The 13,153-nt window shown below is 48.7% G+C and overlaps 1 protein-coding gene across 1 annotated transcript; it reads right to left on the bottom strand.

Moving 5' to 3' along the window:
• Positions 1-4,310: 4,310 nt before the first annotated feature.
• Fam50a (family with sequence similarity 50 member A) lies at positions 4,311-11,730 on the bottom strand. The gene is made up of 12 exons (XM_051141745.1): positions 11,579-11,730; positions 10,300-10,384; positions 10,100-10,199; positions 9,469-9,614; positions 6,130-6,206; positions 5,924-5,990; positions 5,623-5,684; positions 5,383-5,459; positions 4,965-5,019; positions 4,752-4,800; positions 4,587-4,657; positions 4,311-4,457 (listed from the first exon to the last, which is right to left on the bottom strand). Exons 1-12 carry the CDS (start codon positions 11,687-11,689, stop codon positions 4,326-4,328), a joined length of 1,032 nt encoding a protein of 343 aa, XP_050997702.1. The 5' UTR covers positions 11,690-11,730; the 3' UTR covers positions 4,311-4,325.
• Positions 11,731-13,153: the final 1,423 nt, after the last annotated feature.

Genomic DNA, 13,153 nt, shown 5'->3' with positions numbered 1-13,153 from the left:
CTACAGATGGCTGCGAGCCACCATGTGGTTGTTGGGAATTGAACGCAGGACCTTTGGAAGAGCAGCCAATGCTCTTAACCTCTGAGCCATCTCTTCAGCTCCCACTTTCTTCCTTAATGGCTTGTCAGGTATTTTATTGCAGCAAGGAACATAACTAATATAGGCCAACACTTCAGACAAAGGGATCCTGTTCTACCACGGCATAGCCTTCGCTTGAGGTGTCTTTAATCCCAGCACTCAGGAAGCGGAGACAGGTGGCTCTGTGTGAGCCTGAGGCCAGCCTGGTATACATGGCAAGTCCCAGGATAGGCAGGGACTTTGTTTCAAAACATCCAAACCAAACTAAAAAACAAAAGTGGCCTCTCTTTCCCTGACAGGCCCTTGTCCTCTTAGTCTTGACCCTAAGGCCTTCCCAGGCACTTGGGGCTGTGTCCAGCAAAATAGATCCTGCACCACCAAGACTCAGAATTGAACTTCAAAGAGTTTCCTTTTCTTGAAAAAAAAGTTTCCTTTTCAAGCCAGGCTTGGTGGCACACGCCTCTAATCCCAGCACTCAGGACGCAGAGGCAGGTGGATCTCTGTGAGTTCGAGGCCAGCCTGGTCTACAAAGTGAGTCCAGGACAGCCAAGGCTACACAGAGAGACCCTGTCTTGAAAAACAAACAAAATAGTTCCTTTTTCAGAAGATGCAGAACTGGAGGCAGCTCTGATTTCGGTACGACCTAGCCAGGCTGAGTGCCTTGGGCCTCAGATCCCTATGATTGTAGAGTTCAGGGAGCTCAGGGGCTGAAGAGCAGATCCGAGGCACTAATACATGAATGAGATAGCAGAGACGGGACTCTTTCTCCAGTGTCTTTTCAGATGGCTTCGCAAAAAGCAGATTAGGGTTGGTACAGAGGACTAAACAATTCCCATCCAGAACTCCCAGCAGCATACATATGGAGTATAAGAAAAAGTCTAACTACCTACCTTCTTCAGTGTGCCCCCAAGATCCCCTGCCCTACTCCAGCCTCCTGCAAGTGTTCTCAGATGTCTCTACCACAGGCACAGGGTCAAGGACATAAAAAGATTCTAGCTAGCAGCCAGGCCTCCTCCAACCACAGCAGAGCTCTCTACATACCACCAACAGATATTCATGCCTGCAGGAAAGCAAGGACTCTCCATGGTACAAACAAGCACCTGGTCTCAAACAAGGGAAGCTCAGCCTCTCGGCTTACCCAAGAGGAACTCAAGAGACAGCAGAACTGTGCTACTGAAGGCTGAAACACTGCCCCCCCCCAATCTGGATACTAACCCTGAGGCTGGAACAGTGCCCATGCCCATGCAGAACAAGCAGGGCTGTATGCTCAATTTTCTTAACCAATATATTTTATTAACAAGTTAGTGACCGAGCACACATCACTTATAACCCGACTAACCAAAACAATAGGAAATGAGGATTAATGGACACAATAACAAAACCGTAAGGATATCAGTTCTGAGGAACGATTATCTTGGCACAATCAGCAGGATTTCTTCTGCTGGAACCTGGAGTAACCAGAACCCAGAGCCTCAGCAGGAGCCGGAGCCCCGAAACCTTCCCTCGAACGGTTCTCTCCAGGAGCGTCTCGAAGTGGAGCAATGAACAGCCAAAACTATCCCAAGTCGAGCCGGGCGTGGTGGCACACGCCTTTAATTCCATCACTCGGGAGGCAGAGGCAGGCGGATCGATGTGAGTTCGAGGCCAGTCTGGTCTACAAAGTGAGTCCAGGACAGCCAAGGCTACACAGAGAGACCCTGTCTTGAAAAACCAAACCAAACCAAAACAAACCAAAACAAAAAAAAAAAAAACCAAAAAAAAAAAAAAAAAAAAACAAAACCAACTATCTCAAGTCTCCAAAAAGCCCCGCCTCCAGTTCTGGGCTCATTTACATATCTCCTCCCAGAGTCTGTTCACAGGATCTATTCAGCTGGCAACAATCAAGCTCCCGCATGAGGTGGTCGGTCTTCTAGAGGATTAACCTCACCTGTTCTCTCACAAGACTGTTCCAATCCCGCACTTGGGATCCTAAAAAACAGGGTTATCTCCCCTTCACAGGGTAGGCATAGATGTGGCAAGTCAACAATGATTTCTAGGCACCCATAAGTGCTGGGATTGGGGAGAGGAGCTGGGAGGGTTACTTGCCAGGACCCTATGGCAGACGCAGCTAGGAGACAGAAGGACCGGGGAAGGAGGCTTAAGGAAGTACCCCTACCCACTCTAGAGCCCTAACCAAGCCTGAGATCTGTCCCCACGGTCAAGAACAACAGCCCAGATAGGTGGTGATAGCACTCACCTGTAATCTCAGCACTTAGGAGTCAGAGGCAGGTGGATCTCTGTGAGTTTGAAGCCAGTCTGCTCTACAGAGTGAGTTCCAGCACAGCCTGGGCTATGTAGAAAGAACCTGCCTAATAAATAAATAAAATAAAATGGGCAAAATGAATCTTCTGGTGTGGTCTGTGGAAGAGGTTGACAAAGATCTTAGTCTGGGTTCAGGCTGGCCTGGAACTTGTTGTGCAACCCAGGCTAATCTCAAACACATGATCTCTCTGCTTCTACTTCCCAAGTGCTAGGATTATAGGTGTACAGCATTCACTTGGTAAAATGACCAAAATATTATATAAATTTTACTTCAACAATAATGGTTTACAGCTGTGGAGATAGCTCAGTTGGCAAAGTTGTTTGCCTTGCAAACATGAGATTATGTTTAAACTCCAGAATCTCTATTTTTGTTTGTTTTTTTAAGTCATTTAAATTTCTTTTTTTGGGGGGAGGGATTTCCAGACAGGGTTTCTCTGTGTAGCCTTGGCTGTCCTGGACTCACTTTGTAGACCAGGCTGGCCTTGAACTCACAGCGATCCACCTGCCTCTGTCTCCTTGGGATTAATCCTTCTGCTGGGATTAAAGGTGTGCACCACCATGCCCAGCTTAAATTTTTTTTATTATTTTATTTTTAAAAATTTGTTCACTTTACATCCCGATTATAGCCCCTTCCCTTATTGTCTCCCAGCCCCACCTTCCTTCCCTCCCCCACTCCTCAGAATGGGGAGCCCTCCTCCCCTAACACCTGACCTCAGCCTATCAATTCTCATCTGGACTACCTGTATCCTTTTACTCTGTGGTCTGGCAAGGCTGCCCTGCCAGGGGGAAGTGACAGGATCCATTTTTTTTCAAGACAGAGTAGCCCTGGCTGCCCTGAACTCACTTTGTAGAGCAGGCTGGCCTCAAACTCACAGTGATTCAACTGCCTCTGCCTCCTGGGTACTGGGATTAAAGGTGTGAGCTACCAAGCCTAGCTAGAATCCATACTTTTAAGAACCCAACAGTGAAGCCAGGCATGGTAGCCCACACCTTTAATCCTAGCACTAAGAAGGCAGAAGCAGGTGGATCTCTATGAGTTCAAATCAAGGCCAACCTGGTCTACAAAGAGAGTTCTAGGACAGCCAGGGCTATTACACAGAGAACCCCCGTCTTGAAAAACCAAAAAATAAAATAAAATAAAACAAACTTAAATAAAAAACCAACAATGATAGTATGTAGTCGCAATTTCCACCCTGGAGAGGTAGACAAGTTAGCTCCCTAGGGCTCACCAACCTGCCAGCCTAATGTACTTGGCAAGCTCCAGGCCAGTGAGGGATCCTGTCTCAAAAAAAAAAAAAAAAAGAAAGAAAGAAAGAAAAAAGAAAGAAGGAAAAGAAAGCTGGACAAGAGAATGACATCCAGGGTTACCTTCTGGTCTTCATACAAACACACACACACACACACACACACACACACACACACACACACACACACACACAACACACACACACACACTATAAAATAAAGCGCAAATTCTTATAATGCAGGCGCTCCAGCTCCAACATGTGGACTTTTTTTTATTGTAAAACAAAACAAGGAACCGAGGCACCTGGAGCCCTGGAGACATGGGGGCACGCTGGGGAGACAAGGTCATGCCCACTTCTGGATGCTCACCGAATCTGGTGCAAGAAAAGGGGACACACACAACAGAGGATGAAAAACAGAAAATTAGCAGGAGCAAGCTGGCATGTACCCCACACGCCCCTCCCCCAGGTGTGTGTGTGTGTGTGTGTGTGTGTGTGTGTGTGTGTTGGCGTGATAGTGGTCTTCTTGCCTTAGACTTCCTAGTGGTGGGATTATAGGCATGTGCCACTGCGTTGGATTAGTTATATCTGTTTTGCTAACAGGATGGTTCCAGGGCCACTGAGAACAGGGATGACTCCCACTCTCTGACTTTGAGCTGCCCAGTTCAGCAGTGGGACCACCAACAAGTATGTTCCCAGGACCTAAGCTTCCTGCCTCCTTACCGTGTACTTGTCCCATTTCTTCTCCGGGTCATAGGGCTCCCAGCGACTGGCAGGGAAGATGTGCTTGTTCTTCTCGTACCAGCTCCTCAGGACCACTTTCCCTGCATGTGACTGCGGAATGAAGGCTGTGATTCAGGACCATCCTGCCTGACCCTGCCTTCCTGTGACGTTTCCCCAAAGATAACCCCCGTAACAGGCTCAGAGCACCTTTGCCTGCACAGTGCCCTGGCACTATCATACCTCATCCTTCTCCACAGTGGCATCACTGAGCAGTCGCACATCATCGTGAACATCGAAGTTGAAGAGTGGCCCTGGAGAAGAGAAGCAATAATCACAAGACCATGCTCCTGCCCTTCGGAATATATTGGAGCAAGCTATAGAGTCAACTAGGCTGGAATCACTCACCACTTTTTCCTCGTGCCTTGGTGACAATGAAGTCATAGAAGCTGTGATGCTAGGAGCAGAGGGTGGGAAAGGCCAGTCTGATAATCTATCTAGGGCTCTATCACCCGCTACTCCCCACATCCCTGCACCCACCAGCCCTGGGAGAGTACAAAGCAGGATGACGATGTTGCTATGAAATCACAGCATGCATGACCCAGAGGTCAAGGGACTCACGTGAGGGATGATTAAATCCTCCTTGATGTACATGAGCTGCTCTACCCCTGCTGACCTGCGGGAGAGATGGGGGGATGAGCAACTGCAAGTCAGAAGAGTTGGCACAGGGGCCAGAAAGTGGCAGTCCCTGCACTTTAAGGCTTAATGTTTAAGGGAAGCTGTGTCCTTTAGTGAGCCTGGGATGGGAATTCCAGTGACTTCCACTTCTAGACCATATCACCAAGGCAGGGCTCTCTCACCTAAGCTCTCCACAGCAGGAAGGTAAGAAAAAAAGAGCACAGCTCTCCTCTTCTGAGGAGCACAGTACCCAGCATAACATCTTCCCAGCTGTTGAGCAGTCAGCAGAGTTTTCAGGTGCACCAGCTAGGAAGGCAGATGCCCAACACAGGCACACACAGTACATACATAACGTGCTCACCTGAGCTCACTGAAGTCCTTGCGCAAGATCTCAAGTGCTTTCTGCAGAAACTGCTGCATGGTGTTGCCCTTTTTCATCTGCAGAAGCAGGTATACATTGAGTTAGGAAGGAAAACAACAGCCCCAATAAATGTTCCCAAGAAGACAAAGACCCACTCTGCTACCACCAGAGCTTTGGCAAGCCATCACTGTCAGCCACTTTCCATTGAACTCAAACCAAAGGAACACTTGCATTGCCTACCTTAACTGTGCGCCGGTGCCCAGAGCCATCCCAGTAACTAAAGGTGATTTCAATCTCTTCACCTACAAAGAGCAGCCTTAGCCAGGTGGTGGTCTCACACACCTTTTAATCCCAGCACTCAGAAGGCAGAGGCAGGAGGATCTCTATGAGCTCAAGGCCAGCCTGGACCACACATTTGGGTCATGTAGCCAAGGCTAGCTCAAACTAGCCAAAGATGGCCTTGAACTTCAAATCCTCTTGCCTCAGTCTCCCAAGTGCTGAGTGAAAAGCCTCAGCCACTATATCTAGCTATAGCACTCACTCTTGATTTTCTCCTGTTTGGCTTCCCACTCCTGGCGCAGTTCTTCCCGAAGCCGGTTCTCCTCCTCCTGAGAGAAAATGGAGGAAGGATGGAGTTCAGGGCTCTTTTAAGGGCAGGATCAACCCTTCCTGCGCCAAAGTTTCCACCAAGGCCAAGGTCATGATCAACAAACACTAAACTCAGTACCAGTGCCAGGAAGTTGTTACCTCCCGGTCCCGGTCAGGTAAGAAGCTTGTGTCCACATCAGGATTCTTCCCCAATTTCTTTTTCTTTGTGGTGATCTCTAAGGCAAACAAGACAAAGGACATTTTACCATTTTTCATGAAATGATTTTGTGGGTTTGTTTTTAGACAGAGTCCCATTTATGTGGCCTGAAACTCTCTATGTACAACAGGCTGGGCTCAAACTGACAAGTATTGCCTGCCTTTTCCTCCCAGGTGCTATGATCAAAGGTGTGTAACACCATGCCTGGCCTGAAACTGATTTCTTTTTTCTTTTTTGGTTTTTCAAGACAGGGTTTCTCTGTGTAGCCTAGGTGTCCTGGACTCACTTTGTAGACCAAGCTGGCCTCAAATTCATAGCGATCCACCTGCCTCTGCCTCCCGAGTGCTGGGATTAAAGGCGTGCGCCACCGTGGCCAGCCTCTGAAACTGATTTTGATTCCGTGGACCTCTAAGGTCTCTCAGATCCTTGAAGCATGCTTTAGGAATTACTGACTTGGGCCTGGAGTCATAGCACACACCTTTAATCCCAGCACTCAGGAGGCAGAGGCAGGTGGATCACTCTGAGTTCGAGGCCAGCCTGGTCTACAAAGTGAGTCCAGGACAGCCAAGGCTACACAGAGAAACCTTGCCTCAAAAAACCAAAATAAATAAATAAAAATTAAATTAAAAAACCAAGACAAACAAATAAAAAAGAATTACTGACTTGGGCTGGGCATGGTAGCCCACTCCTTTAATCCCAGCAGAGACAGGCAGATCACTGTGAGTTCCAGGCCAGCCTGGTCTACAAAGCATGTCCAAGACTATACAGAAAGAAACCCTGTCATGGGGGGTAAAAAAGAAGAACTGGGCTAGAGAGACGGCTCAGAGGTTAAGAGCACTGACTACTCTTCCAGAGGTCCTGAGTTCAATTCCTAGCAACCACATGGTGGCTCACAGCCATCTATAATGAGATCTGGTGCTCTCTTCTGGCCTGCAGGTGTACATGCAGGCAGAACATTATATATATAAAATAAATAAATACATCTTTAAAAAGAAGAAAAAGAACTACTGACTTAGTGGTACAGCCACAGTGGCACATACCATTAATCCCAGCACTTTGAAGAAGAGAGGCAAGTGGATCTGAGTTTAAGCCTAGCTTGATGCACACAGTGAGTGACAGACATGCCACAACCAAAGTGAGACCCTATCTTCAAAAAAAAAAAAAAAAAAAAAAAAAAACTGCTTGGGAGGAAGAGGCAGGTGGATCTCTGTGAGTCCAAGACAGCCAAGGCTACATAGAGAAACCATGTCTCAGCCGGGTGTGGTGGCGCAAACCTCCAATCCCAGCACTCAGGAGGCAGAGGCAGGCTGATCACTGTGAGTTCAAGGCCAGCTTGGTCTACAAAGTGAGTCCAGGACAGCCAAGGCTTTCACAGAGAAACCGTGTCTCAAAAAAAAAACAAAAAAGAAACCCTGTCTCTAAAGGCAAAAACAAAAAGAAACCATGTCTCAAAAAAAAAAAAAAAAAAAAAAAAGAAAGAAAGAAAGAAAGAAAGAACGTGATGGCGCACGCCTGTAATCCCAGCACTCAGGAGGCAGAGACAGGTGGATCTCTGTGAGTTCAAGGCCAGCCTGGTCTACAGAGTGAATCCAGGACATCCAAGGCTATACAGAGAGACCCCGTCTTAAAAAAATAAAACAAGGAAAAAACCAACAACAACAAAAAATTCCTGCTAACCTAGATAAATAGTAAGTATAAACTAAAAGAAAGAAAACTAGATCCCAGGGCACTGGCTACTCAGGTTCTTTCTCTAACATCCCAAATTTAAATCTCCAGAGGAAAGGGGAAACCCACCAAGCCATGGCTTTCAAAAGCCCTAGTAAAGCAGGTATGGTGGCATACACCTATAATCCTAGCATTCAGAAGGCTGAGAAAAACACAGTGAAATCTGCAGGTTAACCTAGACTATATAATGAGACATTCTGAAAAAAGTATCCCAGTGATACACAGTGAGGTTAACAACCTTTCCACTAGCCTGTCCAATCCAGAACAGCTTCTAAGGTAGAGACAAGATGACTATCAAGGCCAGCCTGAGCTACATGAGCCTCTGTCTCAAAAGAAATCAAGTTAAAAAAAAAAAACACTAATTGCCACATATACCCCTGAGCACTCCTTACCGTGTATCTAGCTATACAAGATAAGAGTTGGGCTAAATGTACGACTAAAGTTTCAGTGGAAGGGCCCAGTGTGCTAGTATACACACTGGAAAAATCGAGGAGGATCAATTTAAGGCCAGCCTTGGCTACATCAGACCCTTTCTCAATAAGAGAAAAGTTTTAAAAATTACAGTGGCAGGCCAGGTGGTGGTGGCGCACGCCTTTAATCCCAGCACTCAGAAGGCAGAGGCAGGCGGATCTCTGTGTTTGAGGCCAGCTTCGTCTACAAAGTGAGCCCAGGACAGCCAAGGCTACAGAGAAACCCTGTCTTGAAAAAAAAAAACAAAACAAAAAAAACAAACAAACAAAAAAAAAACCCAAAATCACAGTGGCCGAAAGCCTACATGGCTAAAATGACAGCTATGACCTAACTTATTCTAAGTCTTCAGAGCCACCCTTTGTCCTGTTATTTCAGTCCAACTTTCACCTCATGATCTGCTCTTCTTACCTACTCCTATCTCTGCAGCTAACTCTCAGACTTTACGCCGCACCCAACTATCCCCATGTGACTCTTTCCCCACATTATCTATCAACTCCCCTTGGGCTCTAGGGAGAGCAGCCATCCTGACTGTCCTGAGCCCACACTGACCCTGTGGCCTGGCCAAGGCCAGAGCAGATGCGTATATATAGGGATGTACTTTGGAGGCAAAAGGTTTCAGCAGGCAGAGATCAAATTCACCAATCACAATTAAACGGTGCCCAGTGGTCACTGTGGTCACCAGTAGTGGGCAGTTTCCACACCTGGCAGTGCATTCACCACCATTCCTATTATTCAGAGAGTTTAGCAGGCAAGCCTAGTCCAGAGTCTACTCTGCCTCCTCAGTTTGTCCTGTGTGCCTCAAAGGCTAGCTTTTGGATCCTTAGATTTAGCACTGTACTGTAATTTCTCACACTAGCAGCTCCTGTACAGGGACTATTGGCCTAGCTCTGACTCAGTTTACCATTTCAGTTTAGCTTTAAAAAATGTTGCTGCCTCAGTTTTGACTATCTTTCCCTGAGTCAAACTGGGAACCACAAGCCCAGTAGGTGACTGAGGCTATAAAAAAAAAGCGAGTATGCTTCTTCCTTTGCCAGCCCAAACATGAGCGCGAACGCCAGGACAGCTCTGGCGGGCAGTGCCCTCACCTTCCCTCTCCAGCTCCTCCTCATACATGGCCACCTCTTCCTCCTCTTCACCTCCCTCCTCTTCTTCCTCCAAGGTGAAGGACAGGCTAGAGATCTTCCGCTTGGCCTCCTTCTTGCGCTCCTTTTCTCGCAGCTTCTCTAGCTTCCTACCAAGGCATGGATGGTCATCATGCCCCATGTTCCTGCCCTGAGGCCCCTTCCCTGACCCAGAGACACTGTGTGCCTAGCATGGGGTCCACTCAGCACAGGCTGGATCTCCCCAGCACCCCACAGGGATTCTATTTGCCCTAGTTTACTTCAAGGTCAAGGGCAGGGCTCTGATTATGACACACCAAGCATAAAGGACACAGGGGTCATAGGACAGAGAGGAATCGGGACAATGCAGGCTGTTCAGGCACCCAAGAAAAAGAAAGGGCTCAGAAAGGACTCACCACCTTTACAGAGGAACAGAAAGAAAGACAAACCTGGAAAGTGAGAACCAGTGTGGAGCTCAACAGATACCACAACTGCTCCCAAAGCAGGAAATGGGTTCTCCCTGTGGAACGCGGACAGCCTGACCCATCCCCAGGAGTTCCCAAGCACTAAGCTGCACTGTAAGGGGGGGGCTGCTGAGAGAGGGTGGGGGACCCACAGCTGCAGCTCCTTTGACTGCTCCTTCTTTGCCAGCTGCTTCTCCCGCTCCTTCACCAATGCCTCCTGCTTGGCCTTCATGTCATTCAGGGTCACAAGACCTGTGAGGCAAGGAGACATGACAGGAAACACTGGTCACCAGGGGCCAGCCAAGGAGCAGCTCCTGGGTCTGGAAGAAGGTGGTACACGTGCCCTGCTCACCCACAGTACTGGACTTGAGCTCTGCTTCCACAGCATCATAGTGTGCAGAAAACTTCTTGTCAATGTTGGATTTCATTATGTTCTCCTGCAGGGGAAGGACATATCAGTGCGGAAGTGACAGAGTGACAGGTCCTAGACCTGTGCCTGGACATGCTCTGGGGCGATCTTAGAAAAGACACGCCCTTCCTTTTCTGGGTAGAAGGGTCCAGGAGGCTGGGAGAGCCAAAGGCGCCGACCTTTCCTTGGCATTCCTGAACTGCTGGAGACCACGCCCCTTCAGGAGCCTGCAGCCATCCATCATCCTACCTCACCCTGGGCCTCTTTCCTACCCAGCCTTTAAGCTCCTGAGACCCAAGCCATGAGATTTCAGGAAAGGATAAATGAGGAAAAGCGGGATCAAAAGGTCCCCCACCCCACCCCGCGCCGCACCTGCTAAATTTTTCTCCTTTTTGGTCCAGGATGCTGCTGTCAGCAGCTTTTCAGAGGGCCAGTGTTCCTCAGCCCAGCCCCACCTTAGTAAGTACCATGTAGGTCCCTCTCTGACAGGGGTCTCCACATGGGCAGCCAGCAGAGCTAGGCTTCCAGCTATCACCAAGGCACTGGGGTAAAGCTGGAGGACCAGGTGGCAGTACAGGAGTGACTGAGGGTTGATAATCCCTCCATCTGAAGACTGGCTTTTGGGGTTGCCTTCTCACTTCCCTCGACAGGAAGTGCTCACCTGAAGAGCTAAGGCCCTACTCTTCTCATGAGTCTTGCACAAAGGATCAAGTTGGATCTCCTCAGCACCACGCCCTCGAATCCAGTGACCACTCACTGAAGAAGCCCTGAAGGAAGAACTAGAACTCTGGGGTGCTAAAGGCTCTGGAACAAGCCCCAGTAGATAGCCCTGACCATATCGCCACAGGAGGCGAGCTCTTCCCAGTATGCATTGGAAGGCTGGGAACATGAACTATGATATTCTGGACTTAGGAGTGCCAGGGAGTCTTGCCCAACATCAGCGTCACTAAGACTCACTGTGGCTACCTTCTCTAGAAGTTTTCACACGCTAGGGTACCAACCTCTGACATGGCTCAACACTGAGCCCATTTTACAGATTAGACTGTGTCGACTGACTTCCTTTACCAGCCAGAGAGGCCCAAGCGAGTCCCGCCCCGGACGCCGGGCCCGCCCTCAAGGCACTCCTAGCCCACAGTTGGGGTCTCCCAGAGAGAAGTAACAAGAGACCGCCAGGGGGCCCGAGCGGAGCGCATGCTCTGAGGCGCCCCGGCCTGGCCCACACCTCTGCAATTCTCTGCTTCATCTGCTCCATTTGCTCACGCTGTTTCTCCCTCTTCTTCATCAGGTGCATGGCGCGGCCCGCCTCGCTTGCGGCCCCCTTGTACTGAGCCATGATGGCGGCGGCGGCGGCGGCGAAACTGACTTCGGCTTGGCGGAGTCCTGACAGCGGCGGCAACAACAGCGGCGGCAGCGGCAATTTAGTCAGCTAACGTGTGACGTCAGCCACCAGGGAACGTGCGGACGCCTGCCCTACGGCCGCGGCTCTGGCACGTGACGCACCTCGCCCCGCCCCACAGGAGGTGGGGTCCATCCCACACGGAGTCCTGAGAAGTCGTAAGTCCTTTCTACTGGCTCTTGTAACACAGAGCTGAGTCCTCTAGCTTCCTGCATGCGGTCAAATTTAACTGCTCTCTTAAACTAGGCCTCCAGTCTTCCTGACTTCCTCCTGTTGCTCCCAAGGCTGAGCTCGTCGCTCCTCTGATTTGGCTGATGGAGCTCTTTCAGCCACAACTCAGTCCTCCTTCCCTCTGAGATTAAGTCAACACTGTGGTCACATACTGACATTATTTGGCTGCTTAGGTTTTTTTTTTTTAATTTAACTATCATCCAAGTCTATCTAGGTCTGAGTCCTTTTGCTTCCCCAGGACTGAGGCTGGCTCCTGGTGCCCTGTCCTCTTAAAAAATTGTACCAGTGATGGATGGTACTAGATATTCTTACAAAGGACCTAGGTTTGATTACCAGCAGATCACAAGTGACTTTTACTCCAGTTCCTGGAGATCCAACACCCTCTACTGGCCTCTGGAGGCAGCAGATGTGCAAGTGGTATACATTCACCTAGGAAAACACCCATACACATAAAATTTTAAATGTGTACAGCTGGGTGTGGTGGTGCACGCCTTTAATCCCAGCACTCGGGAGGCAGAGGCAGGCGGATCACTGTGAGTTTGAGGCCAGCCTGGTCTACAAAGTTCAGGACATCCAGGGCTACACAGAGAAACCCTGTCTCGAAAAACGAAAAAAAAAAAAAAAAGAAAGAAAGAAAGAAAGAAAGAAAAAAAACTAAAAGTGGGGGCTGGAGAGATGGCTCAGCGATTAAGAGCACTGACGACTCTTTCACAGGTCACTTCCCAGCAACCACATGGTGGCTCACGACCACCTATAATAGGGTCTGATCATACTGTATACATAATAAATCTTTTTTTTAAAAGTGTGTGTGTGTGTGCACAAGCCATGGAACATGTACAGAGGTCATATTGTGGAGTCAGTTTTCTCCTTCCACCTTTACATGGCCTCCAAAGCCCAAACTCAACGTAACCTGGAAAATGCCCTTACCAACTGAAGCGCTCCACCTGTGCTATCCTGCTTCTGAGAGCGCAAAATGACCTTGAACCCAAGCCTCCACATCTAGTAAACGATGAAACTACCCAACACCAACTCACCTACCTCACCTGCCTTGACCCTTGAGGGTACAGTTCTAATTCTAGAACCTACGTTTTCCCATTCCTGCAAAACAACCCAACTTTTGAGCAAAGAATCTAAAGATCCAGAGTCAGGTTTCAACAGTTTTATTGGGAG

The sequence above is a fragment of the Acomys russatus genome, chromosome X (genome assembly GCF_903995435.1).
Source record: "Acomys russatus chromosome X, mAcoRus1.1, whole genome shotgun sequence".
NCBI classification, from domain to species: domain Eukaryota; kingdom Metazoa; phylum Chordata; class Mammalia; order Rodentia; family Muridae; genus Acomys; species Acomys russatus.
Note: the sequence above shows the minus strand (reverse complement) of the source record. Positions and strands in the feature narration are given on the sequence as shown.

Excerpts from the sequence above, each read along its gene's own strand:
- Fam50a (XM_051141745.1), bottom strand. The coding sequence starts at position 11,689 with ATGGCTCAGTACAAGGGGGCCGCAAGCGAGGCGGGCCGCGCCATGCAC. Across the intron at positions 5,685-5,923 it reads CAAACAGGAGAAAATCAAGA|GTGAAGAGATTGAAATCACC; the intron begins GTGAGTGCTATA and ends TGCTCTTTGTAG. Across the intron at positions 4,801-4,964 it reads AGGATTTAATCATCCCTCAC|CATCACAGCTTCTATGACTT; the intron begins GTGAGTCCCTTG and ends CTCTGCTCCTAG.